General features: G+C 41.5%; 1 protein-coding gene across 1 annotated transcript; it reads right to left on the bottom strand.

Moving 5' to 3' along the window:
* Window positions 1-4,015: 4,015 nt before the first annotated feature.
* On the bottom strand, window positions 4,016-20,173 carry TMEM123 (transmembrane protein 123). Its single transcript, XM_015645705.3, has 6 exons — window positions 20,051-20,173; window positions 15,190-15,240; window positions 13,114-13,176; window positions 8,391-8,585; window positions 6,870-7,023; window positions 4,016-5,827 (listed from the first exon to the last, which is right to left on the bottom strand). The coding sequence occupies exons 1-6, from the start codon at window positions 20,115-20,117 to the stop codon at window positions 5,803-5,805; spliced, it is 555 nt and encodes a 184-aa protein (XP_015501191.1). The 5' UTR covers window positions 20,118-20,173; the 3' UTR covers window positions 4,016-5,802.
* Between the last annotated feature and the right edge of the window lie 978 nt (window positions 20,174-21,151).

The raw sequence follows: 21,151 nt of genomic DNA, 5'->3' as shown, positions 1-21,151 counted from the left end.
CTTCTGGTTTGGTCTTTCAAATGACAGAAATCCTTGTCCTTATGACCCTAAAGATGAGATAAAGAGTATCTATACGGTCTATGCTAGGGATTAAATGTAAAAGCTACTTTTCTGTGTTTGGAACTTTGCAGGGATTGTGCAGTTAAATAATAGGATCTCCCAGGCACCTCTGAAGTCTTGGGTTTTGTTTCGTAAGCTGGTATTATTTATAAGCTCCTATTCACTTACTGGTTGACTCATTACCCTTTTCAGCCTTGTATCTCTAGACTTGCATGGTGGATACCTACAAAGAGAGATGCTCATAGGTAATTTGCAAGGATCTCGTGTCATGTCATGGAGGAATAGTGCCAGGTTAATGGCATCAGGTCCTGCAGGAGTCAGTTGGTCTGGCTCTCATTTGAAGTCAGTTATCTTCAGCCCACAGTTGCCCACACTTAGAGCCTGAGTGTGGATAATAACAAAGTCTTCAGTCCAGACTTGGATTCTTTACCTGTAGGTTGGCTTGCTGTAATTCTTTCAAATGCAGACTTTTGTCCAATTTTATTACATGTACATATCTTCCCTTTGTTTTTGTTACTAAAAAGGTAAAAATGTTTCAAACCTAGCATGTAGTTTTAAATAGCTTTGATCAATGCACTTTTCAGGTTTTGAAATGCCTCTGAAAGCTCTTTTGTCTTGTCTAGCAACTTAAGAGGTTGTGAAAGCTTCTTAAGAAAGCTCAGGACTTGAAATTTCATTAATTTGTTCCAGGCGAGAAATTAGTAATATTAGAACCAAGTGTACTTTCTACAGATGAAGATGAACCTACATGGGGAGCTGGGGAGGTCAGGCTCATCTGAAGAGTGTGGAATTGCTAGCAGGTATGCCTTGTTTCTGAGCAGGGAAGAGGATAGGGTTTTTAAACAATGCAATTAACTATATCAAAATCAGAGGAGAGGATATACAGGGCTTTAAAAAGTGTTCAGTGTCATTTGTGATGCCTGTGTGTACCTCCCTCGGGACCTGCAACATACCAGTCAGTCCATCACTGAGTATTTTGAATATCCCTTCAAACAGCACTGGCTCTCTGCACTTGGTTTTCACTTGAACTGCTTTGAGAAGTGGAAGAACTTGATCTAGAAACTGGTGGGTAAAACTGTGACCTAGTTTTGGCAGGAAGGCTGATGTAGGTTATGACTGCTACACCCTGCTATAATGACTGGGTGCCCTGATTGATAATGCTGTGCATGTGAGCACTTACGTTCTCCTTAGGACTGTTCCAAGAAAGCTGTAGTCAGGCTTGTCTATAGCACATTGCAAACAACCCTGGCAAAGGGTTAAACCATGGGTAACAGTCTAGTGTTTCATAAGGAGAGGGTCAAGTGACTTCTGTCACTTGAGAACCAGCTGACCGTGCTCAGACTTCATTCTGCATCCACTTCCTTTGAATTTTCCAGAGCTCTGACTGGGTTGAACAATAAATAGGCCCCTACCCCCAGCATCCTGTGCAGCTCTGCTGGCTGAACAGCTCAACTTCTTGGACATCAGTGTTTCAGCCCCACAGCTTGTCATGAGCTCCCGGCGAGTGTTTGCAAGGCTTTGAGGGTGTGGAGGATGTGAACTTCAGTATCATTGGAGTTTAGTGGTCAGACTTGTTGTGGGATGAAGATAGAAGACAGTATTCCCAGCTGTTTCGTATTCCCAGCTGCTGCAAAAGCGCCATTTCTTTGCTGAAGTTTACCTCAGCTGCAATGGATCTAACCTGAAGCAGTTGTGATTTCTGATACTGTATTCTGCAAGATACAGAAGCTCTCCAAGGAACTCCGTGTTTTGTGAAGCCAGTGCCATGCAGCTTTATTCTAATTAGCAGTATCCTGAATTTTTTTTTTTGAGTAATTTTTTTCACTGAATGCACATCTCTCTTCTGTTTGCTTTTAAACATGAACCAGGAAGCCTAGTGTTCTTCAAACTGAAGGCATCATGCAGTTCTAGTGCCCACAGGTGATCAGACTGCCACCAGTCATAACAGAGCACTGCTATTACATGCCAAAATGAATTGCTATGCAGGAAACACCTAGGAACCCCATTAGCATGATATAAAAGAAAAATCTTTATATTGCTACTTTTTGTGCCTGTTAGTGGTAGCGTAGTATCTCCATAGCATATCATACTTTCAGAACTTGATTTTTTGCTATGTTCCTCACAAGACACCAGAAGAAAGGCACATGAAAATTATAAATAGTGCATTCATCTGCCTTGAATTCTGCCTTGTGGCAGTTGTAATCTAGTGAGGCTGAGATGTGCAGTGTCGTGGTTAATGCTGCAGAGGGACTAAACTTGAAATTCAGTTCTCCACATATCCCACCTCAGGTATGTGAATTCAGGCACAACATCTATTCTGGACAGGGAAGGCACTCTCTGTTCTGCAGAGCTACTTCAAGTGTAACTGGTGTCAGTTTTGCTCTAGAGGTTACTGTTGCACAGCCAACTTCCTGAGACAACTAAATCCCCAGTCCTGTGTTTCTGTTTCTAATGGAACATGTGATCACAGTGTTTACTGATGCTCCAGCCCAGCTTCCTTGCTGGGACCCATCAAGCACGAGAGTCTGGGGTATTGCACATATCCTGTGTTTGGAGTACACCAGTATTCCCAGCTGGAGCACAAACGTTTTTTGAAAATACAGCAGCTGTGAGGACCACCAGCTGGGACTCCTTCAGTGCTGTCTAGAAAATGTGTTTACTTTCTCCATCCTCATTCCCTCTGTTTCCGTATCACAGCTAAATTCTTAACCTCTTGAGTTCTCTAGGCAATTTCCAGCCTCTCATGCCCATCCATTTCACTTTTGGTATTACTGTCACGTTATTTACATATTTTTCAACAAAGCATGTTAAGAATGCTATGTAACTCTTCAGGGCAAAAATAGAGTGGCAAGAGTATGTAAGAGCTCTGAATAAAGAAGAAAGGTAAGAAATATTTACAAAAGGATAATGTTCAAGTTACTGAATATTATCACAGCAGCATGATCTTGCTTTAACAGTATGAAGTGGGGTTTCTTTGGTTTGTTTTTTTAAATAAAAACACAGGTATAACACTGCAGCATTTCCAAAGTGCTTTGAAGCCCTTGATACAGAGCCCCATCAAACCAATTAAGCTGGAAGTTTGGTAGCGGAATACAGGCTAAAGGAGAGCTGCATAAAAAGGAAAGGAAAGGACCTGTGGGATGAAGGCAGAATACTGCAGCCCTGAAATGCGACTGTAAGGTTGATCTTGATGTGTTTGAAGGGCAAAAGTAACATTTATAAAAGCTAACCTAGGCTGGCCATGTTCTGTGGTCAGTGACTGACTCTCCCACCCTGTAGTATTAGATAAAAACACTTTAACATGAAGCACAAGTTCATGAATATGAAGGGTAAAATGTTTGCATAGGGGCTGTGTGAAAGAGCTATAGTAATGAATCGAATGCTGGTGAGGGGTTTAAAACATGACCCTGCAAATGCAGTTCCTTGATGTGTCACCAGAGGGGCTCCTAAGGCAGACAGAATTAGCAACTGCATTGCTCAGCCACCAGCACTGTAAGAAACACACACACAGTCCTGTGAGGGGATGGACTACAAACACTTGAGTCATCTTAACAAGTGGTAGTAAACTCAGTTAAGGAAGGGCTGAATGACCAGAGCATCAGCTTCTTTTATATATTAGTAACAAATCTGGGCTTTCACTTTCTGCTGGAAAGCAAAGATAAGGTAAAATTTATCAGTTGCACTGCCCTTTGTCTAGATTCCAAACACCTGGAAGGAGGTCTGGTTTTATGTTTGCACTGACACTTCTGAAGTCTTAAGCACATACTTGTGCTTTACTGTAGTAATGAGATCACAGAATTAATCAGAAATTATTGAACTAGGCAAAAATGAACTAGGTTTGGTATCCTAGCATTTAAAAATATATACAGTGAATGCTTCTTATCGAATGGCTATGACTGTGGAAAGGACTGAGGGAATTACAAAACTGGCTAACAAATTAAAAAATCAACTGAAATTAATGTCGTAACTCCAAAGATTTAATTTCATTTGTCTGTACAGCAGAGGTGAGACAATCCCAGTAACTGAGTTGCACTTTACTAGCTTAATTTTTACAAAGTAAGGAATTACAGTTCTATGAAAGAATTGTTTCCATAATTCTTCAAGTCAAATCCAGTAAAATTCCACCAAATAATACAATTAAGAAAAAATACAAAAGTTACTCCAAATCACTCTATCTCCCCCTGACCCTCAAACACTAAAAAATTTAAACAGCCCTGTTACCTTCTTTTCAGGTGAGTAGCTATAAAATGACTCATTAGCCATGGTTTGCTGGAGTTGGCTCTGCCTTGGAAACAGTTTTATTATTCCATATGAAAAAGGAAAAAAAAACCAAGCAGGCACTTTAACATTGCATGTCAGAATAAACAACTGCTTAAGAAAATAATCTGTTCCAGAGTAGTTACATTTTCCCTGAAGAGTTCTGCAGCCCCCAACTGAGCTGTGTGCAGTTCCCACTGTGACTGTCCTCACTTGTCACCATCTCCCTTGTGCCCAGCAGGAGAGACTGGTGCCAGCAGTAACCAGGACAGTCAAACCCCACCACACCCTCTTCCATGGGGACAGGTCTACAAGTGAAGCCTGAGCAAGACTGAACAATCATTCAGTGACTTAAAGAGATGCAGTCCTGTGTTTCCTGATATTTGCTCTAGTTTTCCTTACAGCAGTGTAAGTCAGCAGATTTACCTGAGTGGACCTGCAGAAGTGACATGGGAACAGCACCAACCATCCTGCACAGCACCCCCAGAGCATTTGAGCCTTCAGCTAAATGTGTGCTCAGAGATGCCCCAGTGCCATCAGCTGGGCCTTTGACCACACAAAAAGCTCTGTACACCTGTGCAGCAGGATCAAGTTCTGAAAACAGCTGTAAAAATGCACTTTATAGTCTGCTAAAATGCTGTCTTATAGGTTTTCCCTTCTCTATATAACTTTGAACAATTATCAAATGCTGCTGAAACACTGCAGACAGCTTTGTAATGATAAAAATCAAGAGCCAAGTGATTGCTACCTTCAGTTTAAAAGCCAATTTTAGAATTTCTTTATATTTATAATGACAAAATTACTTTTCTTCATTTTTATTAAATCTTCAATTGCACAAGCTTCATTAGGACAGTCAAGAAAAAAAGAAGCTTTTAGAGAAAAGGGTTATGGTTGGATACCTCCATTCTGTCCATGTTTCCTGCAGCTACTCTCCTTATAGAGCCTATTAAGGAAAGCATCTGTAGCTCACTGGCAAGCTAATGACTGACATTTAGAGTACTCATTATCACCTTCTATACAGTTATCTAACCACACCTCCTTTGAAGCCTATTAAAAATTAACTGAGTTATTCAAAACCCAAAATTTCTAAACTAAGGTCACATCAAACTTCAAAATAAATACAATTTAATATGAAATTTTAGAAAAAACTCCCTGAACTTACTTAGAATTTCATTGATGCAATTGCCTGTGCTAGTAACTAGCTATTTCAGAGAGCTGTGTGTGTACCTTAAAATGACTCAGTATGTGGTTTTCTCTAAATCTGGTTACAAAAATTGGAAAAAGAAAATACTGTCTACAAAGTGCTGAGCTCCTCTTACAAGAGCCAACATAAAAAATCAGGATGTTTAAAAAGCTTCTGCACATTTTGCATAACACCCAAGACAGGTTTAGAGACTGTGATCATCTTTATGAAAGAAACTCTTTCAGAAGTTACAACAGCTGTGACAGGGTGGGTTTCCAACACTGTCTTCTCTGAAGTCTTCTTTAAATGATAGCATCGTGTTCATCACTGTAACAGAAACACAGTAATTAATGTTCTGCACTACAAGCAACAGTCCACATGAGAAAGAGCCACCCAGCTCCTGCTGAGAAGGTTATTTTGTGAGCAGAGGATGCCTTGCTAGGAAGGAGTAAGGATGCATTGATCTGCGAGTTACAGTCCTCTCTGAGGCAAGCCTGAAGTTAGCTGAACAGTTTTATTAACACTCCTCCAGCTTCCCTAACAACTTGTCTTTCACACATCATTCACATATTCTTACATCAGCTGTTGCTCAGGCCTGTTTATCCTCTATCTCACCAGGAGTAACACTAATTAATCAAAGCCACTGTACAAGCTCAGCAGCAGGTTCTCTACATTTTGAAGACTGTTGATGTAAATTTTACAATACCTATTCACAAACACCACTTTGGGTAAAGGTGCAGCAGGGACTGGCTTCATTCCATGACCAGTAATGAGGAGTCAAGATGGAGAGAAAAAAAGGCCTGAACACCAGTATCCCAACAAGTCTTATGACCTCACCTCACTTAAAACTTCTTGGCTGAGATGGATGACACTGAAGAGGAAAACAAAAGCAACCTAGTTCTTAAACTAAATGTGGGCAAGTCCTGAAGCCTGGAGCAGAACTGAGCATAAATAGCAAGTGTGATGGTACAATTTTGATTAGAATTCACTACAAATTAATGGCAAGAGGGAAGACAACACTGAAGAATGAATAGACAAAAAGAGTCTAAGAGAAAGAAATCTTGCAAGCTGCAGGAAGTTTCAATGAAATGTTAACTATTCATGGACTAGCTAAATGACAAGGATCCTTTTGAAAAAATAGAATTATTTTATCTAATAGATCAGAGAAAAAAACCCAGAGGAGAGAGGCTTATGCCTAATGGTGAATGGCAGAAGTAGTGAATGAGAAAACATCAGAATTAAATCTCTTATTGCTATTAATATAACACATATTAAACAAATGTTTCAGAGCTCGTTCTGCCCATTTGGTTTTCCTTTTCCCCCCCAAGACAGTAATAAATGGCCAAGGGACAATCCCTTGGGAACTTACATGGTTCTGTACTGAATGCCTCTTCTAGAGTGGTAAGTTTTGCATCCAACGTAGAGAATGACCAGGACTCCAAGAGTCAGCACAATGCCACCTACAAAACTGCCCACATCAAATCTGGAGGTTTTGACTATGACAGCCTCTGATTTTGATGTGGCTGAAAAGAAGAAAACAAAATGCACATTTTACAGAGCTTGCAAAATTGTGTTTTGAGGGACTACTCCACATCCTGCCCTCACCACTGATTTACCACCTGAAGACCCAATTAGACAAATTTAACCAAGATCAACTGTCAAGATACAAACCAAGCACACTGAAATCTAGGGCTCTGGTTTTAAGTGTCCTATTCTGGTGACATAGGTCCACCTGCTTGTTGTCTCTCAAAGACTGACTGCTCCTTCTCTCCATCTCCCTTTTTCTCCCTACCTTTTATCTCCCCTGCCCCCTCCTTAGGCCAGTTCTAGTGTTTTTCATACCCTCCATAAGCCAATTTAACTAAGCTGGCCTGCAATAAACCCAAGCATAAAAGGAAGTTGCTTTTAGTCAGATGAACATACTGAGTCATCCTGCAAGAGGGGACCAACAGCCACCAAGTCTGTCAGTGTAGTTCTGTGGGTGCAGAACACCTGGTAGCAATGAGCTGTTGAGATTGCTTTACCTTGTCTCATGGAATTGTACCCTCACAGTCCCAAGTGAGATCAGCTCTGCAGCTTGACATAAACACTGACACAGGCAACATGATCTCAGATAATCCATAGCTGTTTTGCTGCTAGAACTGGTTACATCATACAAACTCCCACCTAAACACCCAGTCTGTGCCCAATTCTATTTGTACTTGCTACATACAGAGTGTTTCTTCTGGTGACACCTTCACCTACCCAATGATGCTTCACTGATATGTAAGCATTCCTGATGTGTTTAAAAGTGCAAGCCTGAAGTGATGCGAACACAGCCAAGTACAAGGAAATACTGAATTCTGCACTCACTGTTTTTGTATTACCAGGTACAGTTAAACTGTATTTGACAACTTTTACATAAAGGGTGACTCGTGCACAGTCATGCTCTATTCTCTGTTAGGGTAACAATCATTAAATTGCTAACAGAGCTCAGTCTTTTTACCAAGCCAGTAGACATATTTTGAGATACAAGTCAGCTGTGAAAAAGGAAGCATTAGAAATGAGTTCAAATAAACTGCAGAAAGGAGAGCTGAACACAGAAGTTGTATTCAAAATATTCAAAATCAAGGGTTTCTCCCTCACATTGCTGATCTCCTTGCTGGTGGCTGCACTTTTTTTTCTTTTCCTTAAATCTGTCAGGTCTCTCAGGTTAAAGTGAGTCCTAAGTAAGCGGAGTGCTCAGAGCAACATTACTGTATCCAGCTTAGCGATGAACTCCCACTTTAGTCTTATTTTTCAGCATGCAAATACTTTCTTCTCTTTTTTACACTCCTGTAAAACTAACTGTTCTGCAACCAATGTGAACATGCATCCAAGCCTTTATGAGCTTTCTGAACTGCAAACTCACCTGTTACAGAAGCGGAGGAAGTCTTAGAAGTGGTCACCCCTGTAATATTGCCTTGTGGCGATGTGACTGGTGCAGCTGTGGTGGGCGTTGCTGTCTGGCTGGCTTTGGTGGGCTGAGTTGTCATGATCACAGTTGTGGTGGTGGTGGTGTTGGGCTGACTGCTACTGGTCAGATGAATAGTACTGGTGGACACACCTGGGAAATTTTTGTGATACCACGCAGAAAAATTCATGAAAATAAACAACTGTACCTGCATTGAGTAAGACCACATTTATCATGCCCAAATAGAACAACAGAGTAGCAACAAAAATGCCACTGCATGCCATCCAGACTTGCATACAGACTTTCCTCTGGGAAGACCTAGGCTCTGATTTCTGGGCCTCAAGGTCAAGAATTCTTCAAAGGAAAGGCTATAAAGAAAACCTGGACAAGATATGATGACTTCTAGGTGAGTCAGTTTTTGGTTTTTTTCGTAACAACAGGGTTTGCATGAAAACATCATCCCCCCAACTTTAGCAATGATTTCTTCTTTCATTTGTTTTTGAACAAAACACCAGCATTACTAGGGTTCCATGTACATTAAAAACTTACCACAGAGAATTCTGCATTTATGTGGTAAGGATAAACACGATTAAATTTCAACTACAGTAAATGTATGCTTAAGTAATTTATTTAGTCTTGCCAAGGTTAAAACAAAGGCTGGAATGCTTTTTCTTAAGTTTCATTGACGTAGTGTCTTTTACTTTACTTTTACCTAACACTTCCCCTTCCCTCCTCAGAAAACACTAATGAACTGTTTAGAATAAAAATACCATGATACAAAACTCAAGAATAATAGAAATTGCTTTTTATAGCAAAATCCTTAGAACTTTCATGGAAGGCAGCCAGCTAAAAATGACTGTAAAACAATAATTTATTTTTCTAAGAAGAAACTAACAAGAAACATGAGTCTGTTATGCAACTAACATTTCTCTAAGCAGACAATAGGATACAAATAGCTTTTATGTATGAAAGAATTCTAGAAAGAGCTCCTTTCCAGCAGCTGCCAACTTCTCTATTATTTCTATAGCTTCACACAAACTGGGCTCATTTGAGACACCTCAAAAGCTTTTCAATATGGAATTTCAAATATCTAATTATATCCATGTTTTCTTGAAATTGTCTAAAATTAGAGTAATTGAAGGATAGTTTCATCTCAATTACAGAGTAACCTTGATACCAAATTTCTGCCCTTTTTTATACTGCACTTAAAATGCTTCTGTAGAATAAAATTTGTGTTGTGTAAAACATGAGGAACTACATACAAAACTGTCTTTGCTAAGATTTAACTATCACAGTTTCCAGTACTGATATAAGCATCAAAAACTTCAAAAAACTCATCAATATAGCAATGTAAACATGCAGAAAGGAACTAGCCTACACAACACTTCCGAGACATTTAGCATTAGAACTACTGAAATACCAAAATACAGACTCCTTTGTAAATGCTATTTGTTTTCCTGCTCTTTAATGTTGTAACTGTATTGTGCCATAAAACCCTTTGAAATGAGCATCCATTGAGGTGGAACAATTGGAACACTATATTCATTTGCTTACCTTGTTACAATTACGAAAACTCAGTTCCTCTATGAAGCATGCGTAAAACACATCAGATAAAATTCAGGGCACATTTTAATACTGACAGGTAAAACTCCCCAAAGATACAATGATCCACAGATACCAAATGGTTCCTCATTGTAGGAAGCAAGCAAGGAAATGTCTACATATAACCCATCTATAGTTACATGACATGAAACCACACCTGGTAAAGTACATTCCCAACATAAGTGATACCACAGAAGGACAAATCTCTTTACAAGTGTCAAGCAGTTTTCTGTGGGTTTTTGAGCCGAGATTTCAGAGTGCCAAAGGGCCTTCTGTTTCTGAGCAATACAATGGCTAACTGTTAGATGTGTAACATTATAAAATGATGTTACACAAAGCTGGCACTTTCTCTATGGGTATTAAATTACCCTACAGAAAACCTGAGTCACGATGAAAAAAATCCAAACATCTATGAGGAATTTCAGTACATTTGCACATTACTTCCCCCCCCACCTCTCTTCTAGTAGCAATCCTTTTTTCACTTAATCAAGATCATAGCCCTTGGTGATGTAACTTTAACAGTAATATCTGTGTAATCTCTAGACCTATCTTTCATGGTGTATTTAACATCAGTCTTTTCAAAACATCATTAGGAGGCTATCTGAGGCAGCTGGAGAATTTGGGAAGCTGACATGAATCAGGCACTAATCTGTTCTTCTCCATCTTTGGAAAATCTTACCTGTATTATTTTACAAACAGAGCAAAGATGAAAGAATATTTGCTAGCAACATCTGTCCTTTTATCTTCTATTTCCCTAATTACTTTCCCCCAGAAGACCAGCTGGGCTTCATCGAACACTACACTAAACAAACCTTGACTACCTGTGTTAATTCTTATTATTTAAAAAGGATGCATGCCAGTAATATAGTTCAGGTTTACGATGCTTTGTTTTTAAAAGAGACAAGCAAGCATTTTACATAGTTTGCTACCTGTGTTTAAGCATGAAATAGCTATGCTATAATAATCAATTTAGAAAAAAATATATATAGGATATAGATACGAATCTTTAGCAGTACGTGCTATTACTCACCTAATGTTCTAACTCAACAAGAATGAACACAAAACTCACAAAAATTGTGTAAGCACTGTGCTAACATGCAAGATTATTATGGAATGCCGTTTCTAAAATAACTACTTTCTCTTGCATGGAAAATGACTGAATGAAACACTTTTGCTTCCTTCACAAAGAGCTCCCTTCCCCTCCTTCAAAAAAATGGGAGAGACTTAAAGTGAATTAAGTACATATACCCACTAGATCTCTACTATGATGAGGTTGAGACAGATAATCAAAATATGTGAACACTATTAAAATCTATGACACTTCTAATGGAAAAAAAAAAAGATGAAAGGATGGGAATCAGCAAACCTTGCAAAGCAAGGCAGAGCTATCTGTTAGGTTTATCCTATGCCTAACAGTAAAGGGCTCAAGCCTCTTTTTAATGTTAGAATCCAAAACTAGTAAAATTCGGATCTCTCCAAGAAACCTGCAAGGGCTGGAGCAGAAGTCAGAAGGAGCACAGGATGGGTGAAACACTGTGGTTTCACACACTTAGGGGATGGCCATAAGGCAACAAGGAGATTACAGAAATCTCTGGACTTTCCAAGTTAGACATGCTTGAACTGCTACACTGCAGGCAATGGAACGAGACAGTGCACCACTTGCTTCCTATCAGAAGGAAGGTCTTCACAAAGGTGGGGGTATTTTTTATTCCAGTGAGCATTTTATACTTAAATGAAAAAAAACAAGCAACTTCTGAGTGCAGTAGCTCAGAGCTTATCTGGAAATTACCGAGACAGAATATAAGAGTTGTACTGGAAGTAAAATTACATAGCTGGGACTTTACGATCAGCCTAAAACTCCACAAATACACAAAGCATCTTAAGTAGAGACAACATTTCTGCCCTGCTTTCACATGGCTCTTAGCACAAAGGGGCCCCAGTTTCTAGAACTAGCTTCTCTCAGATACAGTATTCTATTTGTGCATCACAGCCTGAACAACTGCATGACGTTAACTCTTATGCAGTCCTGACTAATGCAGTGAAATCTACCTGTGCAAGCTCTTCCAGAAGATTAATGTTTTAACTTCCTAATTTAACTTATTTACAGTTGTTTTGACGGGTTCTGAAGGAAGTATGGTACTGCTAGAACAATGTAAATACATCCATGACAAATTGTTCCACTTAGTTGATACCGGTTTAAATGGCACTATTTTGTGCTATGAGCTCTCTAAGAATTATTTTTTATGTATTAGGTGCCATAAGGTTGTAGAGAGGTGAGGGTCAGTCTCTTCTGCCATGTGTCAAATGAAAGGACAAGAGGAAATGGCCTCAAGTTGTGCCAGGGGATAGTAAAAAAAAACACTGAAAGAGTGGTTGGGCATTGGAATAAGTTGTCCAGGGAGGTGGTAGAGTCACCTTCTCTGGAAGTGTCCAAGAGAAGCCTGGATGTGGCACACGAGGATATGGTTTAGGGGTGGTTATGGTGATGCTACACTGATGGCTGGACAGATGATCTTGAAGTTCTCCTTCAACCCTGACACTGTGATTTTATGAGTCTTATGTAAAAGGAAATGGAGTCCTACTCTTGAAACTCAAGCTCCCAGGATTCCACTATACCCTAAATCTGTTTACTGTGAAATAACATTAAATAGGTATGCACTGTTCTCATAACAACCTATTCATCTTTACTTCATGAGAATGGAAGAAGTTTGCTTAAAGATGAAGAGTAAACAATAAAAAATCCCTACTTCTTGCAATTCTTCCTCAAAGCTAAATTTTGATTCCTGTGTTTAAATAGCATCACAAATGCAATTACTGATGAAGTATGGTATCTAAATTTGAAAAACAAGACAGCCGCTTTTCAGAGTTGTTTTAAATGTTGTTTCCCTTATAATGGTAACAGCTATAAACAGCCTTAAAATAGTAAGAGCTGTCTCAAATACCCACTTTTCTTTAGAAAAAAGCCTGTTCTTTAGAATTTTTGTTTTTTAGGCGTATTCTTTAGAATTTAGTATGATCGGGGTTAATTTTGGAACTAACTTCCTGGTTCACACTAATTAACAGATGAACAGATACATACCTCCTGTAGATGCTGCTGTAGATTGTGTGGATGATGAAGTGACAGTGGATGAACTGCTATTGTCTTCAAGGAAAAAAAAAACAAACAAGAAAATCAGTATTTTTCATTTTAACATACTATAATTAAGGTACTCACAACACAATACTGTCCTCAGGGTATCTGTGCCTGGGGAGTATAGTTGGGAATACAGCAGAGAATAGCTCACCCCAAAGCAGATGGTTTTTATCTCTCTGCAAAATACTTCTAGATCTCAGTACAGAATAGTTAACACTGTATGCACAGCAGTGTCCAAATGGTCTGCATCTGATTCTTTACACATCCTCTGTTTGTCATCTTTTATTTCTATCTCCTGTTTTAATCCGTTTGCTGTAAAATAACCATACTGTCACTGACTTTCTTAACCTACTTATGCACTGGGGGGTGGGGGGAGGAGCAGTTTTGTATTTTTATTCCTCTATTTCAGTTCCATCTTCTGTCCCTTGACCCTTCCCTTCATTTTGTTGCATCTCTGTTGCAAACTGGGATGATATTGGGAATATACTGTAGTCAAGTAGGGGCAGACAGTTAACTCTGAGCAACATCTTCCTGCATACTTACGTTCTCTAACAAAAAGGGTCCTAAGAAAGTACCTTTTCCCAGACATAAAATGCAACCCAGTCTTAGTGGTTTTGCCTTTCTCTCCCTTGTTTCACTTCTCCTGTTCCAGTTCTCTTTCTTGTCCTCATGGTCCTCTTGCCTATTTCTAGGTTTCTCAGGCACCTCCCCACTCACTTCTGTCCTCATTGCTGCGTCCCTCTTCTGTGTTTCTCACAGATTAAGCATCCCTTCCTCCTGGCAAAGACCTGGGCTGTTTTTGGGAGTGTTACTGTCTATACCTTCCTCCCTTCATTCTGCACTGTTGTGAATGCCCATTCTATGATCATTCTTTTCTCTGAAGTAAGTCATCTTTTACAGCAACATCCCACACTGGCAGGGTTATGTGCCTTGCAGCAGCTCTGCTGCTTTTAGCATGGCTGAAAAACAAAGCACATAACCTCAGAGATTAAGAGGAGAGAAACAGAGCCACTGCAATAAAGAAGCAGATCTCTACCTACTTCCTTTGAATGGATCTGCTGTTCTTACCACTGGAAAAGTCTAGTCTAAAACCCTTTGCAATTGCATTCATGTTATGAGCAAGGTCAGGTTAAGAACAAATTTACATTTTCATACCAAAAAAATGGTAGGGAGTGAAAATTACAGAGGTAATTACTTTGCTATTTTCTTTGGTATAATCACAGCCAAGTAGCCCCCTACACTGTGTACTGCACACTCAACCATTATACTAACATAACTGGGACATTAAGTTGCAGATTTAAATGCCTTTGAGAAAGGGTCTATGATAGTACAAACACATTCTTTCTTGCATATGTTGATTTTTATCCCACACAGGCCCAGTACTGTAACCAGAACACATCTTTAGTTTTCCACCAGGTTTTAAGCGCCTACTTCTGCAGTCCTGGGACAGGTCTGGACATGGACTGCATGTTCCTACAGGTAAAAGGAAGCCACATCTACTGCCTGGAATTTGGGTGCGAGTCAGTATTGCAATTAACACAAGACTCACAAGAGTGAGTTAATGAGCAGAGTACTGTTGGCCAACAAATGAGATGACTCAAGTAGTAGAGGGCAAAAATTACTCAAATGAAAAAATGCCTTGCCTTTATCTGAATATCACTGAATTCTAATCTAGCAGACTTCTTGGCTTGCCTTTTAACTGTAAATTGATGTTGACAGGTGTTTCTAGTTCTATACAAAGTATTTTCCCATTTTATTTCTCCTCTCTCTGTTGCTCTGGGGTTCCCAAGGATATGGGAAAACTGAATTGTGTTTTACTATTTCACTTAAATATCTTTATTTGTCCTGGAATAGATGTGACAACCACAGTACCTCCCTTCTGCCCTACAGCTGCCCACAATTCAATAAAATAAAATAAAGGGCAAATTATTAAAAGACAGTTTATAGTACGGAAAATAATACAGACTGCTTTTCTTGATGCTACTTGATGAGGAACAGCAACAGAAATACCAAAAGTATTACCTGGCAACCCATTGCTTGGAATTGGAGTCGTGCTGTTCACGTCTTCGTTTCCTACATTAAAAAACACAAGAATAATAAGATAGTTTTAGGTGGAAGAAGAAAAAAAAGGTATAGCATCTGCCACTTGCTTTGGGCATTTAAATGACTACTTTACCATGGACAGTCATAATGATGATATAAAAGCATGTTAGCACAACAGCCTGCTCTGAACACGTTAAAAATGACACCATTTATACTATCCAACCACCAAATGAACTGCAATTCCTTCCATCCTCTGTCTTCTCCATCAACACCATGCCAAGTTTTCATCTTCCTTGAGATGAAATGAGAGCAAAAGAGGCCAAAAATCAGGCACTTTCCTTCAGTAATACCATTTGACCTGTGTCACCTACAGCAGAAGAGAAAGAACGTCTCACTTAAATCTTTTCCTGTAAAAAAATCTTCTCCAGGCCTTTTCAAGCAGATAGGTGCTTACTCTGGCCCTACATGGACAACATGATAACACAACTAGCTCCACTAAGAAATTACATTACTCAGTTTGGGACTAAGAGCAAGTTAATGCATCCACTGAGCATTTGGCAGGTGGGGAATGGGACTGAGAAGGATCACACATCCAAAGAAGAGGTAAAATTTAAAGATAAATCACAGAGAAGGAATACACTGATATTCACACACATACAAGATCATCAGTTGTGGGTTCTGCCTTTGCTAAGCAGTTTAGTTCTGATCACCTAATATCACGTAAAAGACAAACAAATAATCTGAACTGGGTATCACAGAAATAGGCCATTTTCTTTGTGCTTACAAAACCTTAGTCAAGGTCTCAAAGTGGTGAAGTTTGCAAATACAAATGGCAAAATAACTCATTGTATATCACCATACCTGCAATATCAAGACCGAAGGCAACACTGCAAGGTATGTTACACTGTTTAACTAGGGAGCTTAGGGAAAACAAACAAAGGATGGAACACTGCGAAACTAAACTTCCCCAGAGAGAACCCAACCCTGCAAAAAAACTGTTCTATATCACAGCAAGTTCCCCCACACTAAACAATGATCTGATTGGGAAAGCTAAGCCACCACAGAACTGATATTATGTCCCTCTTCAACAGCACACAATGTTTTTTTCTGCTGAGAAATTTTTTACCCAGCAGAAAGGGCTCTGTGTTATAACCAGCTGAAAGAGAGGGGCAGGAAATAGAGGCGGAAGTAAAGGCAGGACTGTATTAGTTTAGTTCAGATCAGCTTGGACTGCACACCTTGAAAGATATCGAGGACTTTATCCACCTTAAAAGATTCTTATTTTTCTTCCCTTTCTAAACAAATCCAAATCTGAATAACATGCATTGGCTCCAGAATACAAATACTCCTTAAATGGGGTTTGGCATAAACATAAGCCACATTGGAACACATGGCAGTGAATGGGATGAGGGAGATAAAAGAACACCTCAAAATGATACTATTCCCCAAGTGTTCTCTTATCCTGAGACTGTGCCTTTGAATTTGAAGCTGCGTGTATCATTACAGTGGCAAACAGGAGACTTCAAAAGGAGGCAGAAAGGATGCCTGGGTTAAGCACAGTAAAAAGCACCACAGCTTTTATGTAGCCATGGCTCTGACAAGTAGAACCTCTTATCCCAGACCACAGGCTTCACAGCTCAACTGTCCCAAAGCAAAACAGGGAGGGGTTCTGGCTTTCTCCAGGAAACAGAAGTGCAAGGGTTAGAAATCCACACTGACCCAGGTGTAGACACACATGGGCTGGTACAGGAAGGAAGAGGGGAGAGAGCTGGCAGCCAGCTGCAGCATCCTGTGCACAAGCAGAGCTCTTGGGGCCACAGCATCGGCTGCAACATTGGGCCTACGAACCTTAAGTAGAGCAACTCTGTGCTGAGTTGCCTGTGCTGTGTGCCTGCGACCCAGAAGAGAGGGGACAGAAAGAAAGGATCTCTTGCTCCCATTTTTCATGATTAAACAGAACCAACACAAGGATATCCCCAACCTAAAACTGCATCAGAACACCACAAACCGGAAAAGGACAGGGATGAGGGATCAACATGATTTTTGTCTGACAACCCTGTTTTGCTCTGTTTAAGGTCAGGCGCAGATGCAGCAGAAAAAACACAGAACCGTGGCTGGCTGGGGTTTATCTGAAGGCAAATGTGCTTCCTGTGAAAGCCCCTGTCAGAGTCTGGGATTTCAAGTGCTTTCAGGGCCTCTTGTGGTTTTGTTGCTCTAGTGCGTCAAAAGTCATGAATTGGACAATTTGGATATGCAAACTTTCAAAAGGGCAAAATCAGTTCAGTTATTCCAGTTTTATATCTGGAATGGGGCTTTCTGAAGTAGCAGACACTGAAGACTTGTGCCTGCAAGTTAAACAAATGCATACAAGGTGATAGGAATAGCTCTGAGACTTGCTAAAAAGGACAGGATGTTAAATGGACTTGATTTTGCCAGGTCCTGCAAAAATCAACACAGTGGATAACATTCATGTTTGCAAACTGTAGTCTCCAGCTCAGACACATACCAAATTACTGTTCTCCACAGCTGAACCCTGGTAGTAGAAACCTACACAAATTAATGGCAGTAGTCATTTCAACTACCTGCATGTGACCAAGGTCAATTTGCTCACTCCAACCTTCACACAGAAGACAAACTCATTTGTAAGGACTCACACACTTTACGTCTAGTGTAGCTAAACTTTATGCTGCGGGAAATGTTGGTATATAAACTCTCATTTTTACTAAGAACAGCTTTACCTATTCATTTTGGGGACATGTCAAAAGATATATATAAAATCCTCTCTGGGCACTTTCTCTTTTCAAGTTTAATGCATGGCAGGCACAGAGGGGAGTTTCATGCCCAAGTAATTCTGCTGTTGTTGGTTTAAAAAACCCAGAAGTAGAGAAGCAATGACAATGTGCAGTCCATCAGAAAGATCACACACTTGCTCAGTAATCTCCAAGAAATCCAGATGAGGAAGAGTTGAGGTGCTGGAATGGTTAAAGCAGAGACATTAGAGCAATATGAATGTAACCTCTTCTAAGAGCAGATGATACAGAAAATCAAAATATCATGCCTGCTTACAGGGCTGGAGGCTGCTGCTGATTTTTTACTGTGAGTAGTTCTGTATACAAGCAAGCGCTTGGAAGATGTCACAAGCTATCTTTTCTCAACACAGCAGGAAAGGGGTGACGGCCACTTCCTGACAGGGAAAGGGGATTTTCCTTACTCAGGTACCAGGAAGCCAGATGGATTTTACATAACAGTGGGAAAGATTTTTTATAAACCATATTATTTTGGTGATGTTTCTTCCACTGACTTGACTGACACATAGAAACAAACTGCCCAGCAGAGTAAAAGCACAGCATTATATTGAAATAACCAGTCTGCACAAAAATATTAAGCAGAGCGAAGACACATTTAATGCCACTTTCACTTCCTGTATATAAGAGTATTTGATGGACTTCACACTTCCTCCTGTAGTGTTGATTAGATAATCACAAACTTCTGCTGAAATCAACACAAATCTCAGCAGTACTTTCTGGAAGTTTCTAAGTGGACAGAGGGGGAAAAAAAAAAGCTATTTCAACAGATACATTAAACTGAGCCTTAAAAGGACACAATTTCTTTCAACATATCCTAATTGAACCCCAGACAACCAATTCACATACGGAGGAAGGACTACATTTGAGTTTCAGGAGTTAGATGAGAGGAGCCCTGCTCCAGGAGACAGCAGTGACTGTACTCTGAGTTAAATCACATGCACTCAGGAAGCAGCATGACAGAAGACAGATCAGTGCAATCTTATACCACATGAAATGAAAAGCAACTGTTATTAAATGGAGGCCATAGGATTTTAGCAAAGCAATAAATAGGTTACCTGTAAGCTTCTTTTAAAGATAACTTGCCCTTGTTTTTGAAGGGCAATTATAAGGCTGTTTACATTCCTCATTCTCTTTTTTAAAAAATCAATTTATATTACAACTTCACCAGATTAAACAACAGCATATAAACACTGCTGGACTGAGATTCCTCAGCAGTATTTAGAGCAGGTTTATCCAAATACCCATCATCTTTTGGCTTCTTTACTTTGGAAAATTGTGTGGCACCGTATGAGACACTTCAGTCTTCTGAAAAGGCAATTCCAGAAGGTCAGACCTGTATGCTTCTCGGTCTATTTCAGTGCCCGTCAACTCTGGTCCCCTGACTGTGGTGTTCTGAGCCCGGGTACAAGGCTGTGCATTTGCTAGAACCGACCACTAACTACAAAGAGCACCGCTGTAAGCACCTGACAGAAACGCGACAAAGCACAGCGGCTGTCCCATCCGCACCGCCACCGTGAGCCGGAGCCCCGAGCACAGCCCCAGAGAGCAGCACCCCGAAGGGGCACGGAGCGGCCCTTCCCAGCCCGGCCCCCGGGGGCTCCCCCGTGTCCCCCGGCCGGTCCCGGGGCGGAGCCGAGACTGGGCCGCGCCCGCGCATCCCTGCGGGCGTACGCACCCCCAACCCAAACACTCTCGGGGGGTTCCTGGCATTGTGGCTTCTACTGAACAAACATCCCGAATATTAACCCCTCCTCTCCGTTTTTGATACAGCTCCCGGACACGCCGGCCGTGCGACCCCGGCTCCCACTCGGAGCTGTCCCGCTGCCGCGCCCCCGGGGGCAGCCAGGCGCAGCCCCGGCCCCGCTCCGGCCGCCAGCGGCGGGACAAGGCCTGGATCAGCCCAGTGGAATGCGGCGGCAGCCGCCAGGCACAGCGGCTACGAGGGGCGCAGGGCTCCCCCCCGTCCACCCGCCCCAGCTCGGCTGGGCCCGGCCCGGCCCAGCCCGGCCCGTCCCCCCGCGGGCGCTACTCACGGGAGCCGCGGGCCAGCAGCAGCAGCAGCAGCCACAGAGCGCAGGATGCGCGGGCCAGGAGCCGCATGGCCACGGAGGAACCGGCCGAGCTCGCCGGGCGCGGTCTGCGCGCTGCCGGGCCAGGGGCGGGCCGGGGCGGGGCCGCGGGGCGGGGAGCGGGCCGGGGATGGGCCCGGCGAGGTGGGATCTTCTTTCTCTCTTTTTTCCCTCCTCCCAGCGTTTTCCGGCAGGCTGGGCGGCAAAGCGCTGCGGTGCCCGTAAGGGGAGGCTAGCATGCGGAGTGATGTGTGTTCTTCACCAGGTGCTGCAGAGGTGACACCCGAGTGGCGGTCTGTGAGCACCTGTGGGAACAGGGCCGAGCTCCGGGAGCGCCGCCTGAGAACAGCGCTCACGGCTGGCGATGTCAGGCTGTTTCCCAAATACCATTCGACATCTACCAGAACAGCCTCGACTGCGAGGATTTATCTTCCTCGTTAATCATATCCACCGAGCCAACACCTGGATTCACCGCGCACGCCTTCCCGAGGTGCCTGCTGCTGACCGTCACACAGCCGCCGGCTGCTGGAGGCTCTGAAGTCACCAGCACTAATGCCGTGGAGGCATCCTGAAATTTCCCGATATACTTGGAAAATTGTGAAACCGTCCACAAAGGCTATAGGGAAAAGTGAGAGGGAATAACCCTTTCAGTTCTTTCAAATTTTTCCTGAGTACTCATAACATAAAAGTGGTGTTGGGAATTTGTTTTTCAAAGGGAATTTGTTAATATGTTCTTAAGAGTGAAAACAACTTGAAAAATATTTATCAGAGGAAATAACTATTTTTAATGTGAATAGTTAATGATCAGCAGCAAAGCCCCAGTAGAATAGTTAGCATGTACTACTACATTTATGTTCACTGCAGCACAACGGTGTTCCCATGTTAAGCCACATATCTGAGCCAGAGAGGCTGAAGTGTCTCACCTGAGAGCTTACAAGCAGTTTGTGAAGCTGTACTCGGGTACTGTGTGAAACCTAGCTCGCTTCCCTACGGGCAGACATGCATTTACTCTGTAATTCTCAGCAAGTGAGTGGTGAATTAAAATGCTGAATAAATATTTAATTG

Source organism: Parus major, chromosome 1, assembly GCF_001522545.3.
Source record: "Parus major isolate Abel chromosome 1, Parus_major1.1, whole genome shotgun sequence".
Taxonomy (NCBI): domain Eukaryota; kingdom Metazoa; phylum Chordata; class Aves; order Passeriformes; family Paridae; genus Parus; species Parus major.
Note: the sequence above shows the minus strand (reverse complement) of the source record. Positions and strands in the feature narration are given on the sequence as shown.

What these genes read in the sequence shown, in the direction of transcription:
- TMEM123 (XM_015645705.3), bottom strand. Translation starts at nt 20,117, where the DNA reads ATGCGGCTCCTGGCCCGCGCATCCTGCGCTCTGTGGCTGCTGCTGCTG. An exon ending in GCTGCTGGCCCGCGGCTCCC is followed by an intron (nt 15,241 to 20,050) that starts GTGAGTAGCGCC and finishes TTTTTAATGTAG; the next exon opens with GAAACGAAGACGTGAACAGC. An exon ending in GGCATTCAGTACAGAACCAT is followed by an intron (nt 5,828 to 6,869) that starts GTAAGTTCCCAA and finishes TTTCTGTTACAG; the next exon opens with TGATGAACACGATGCTATCA.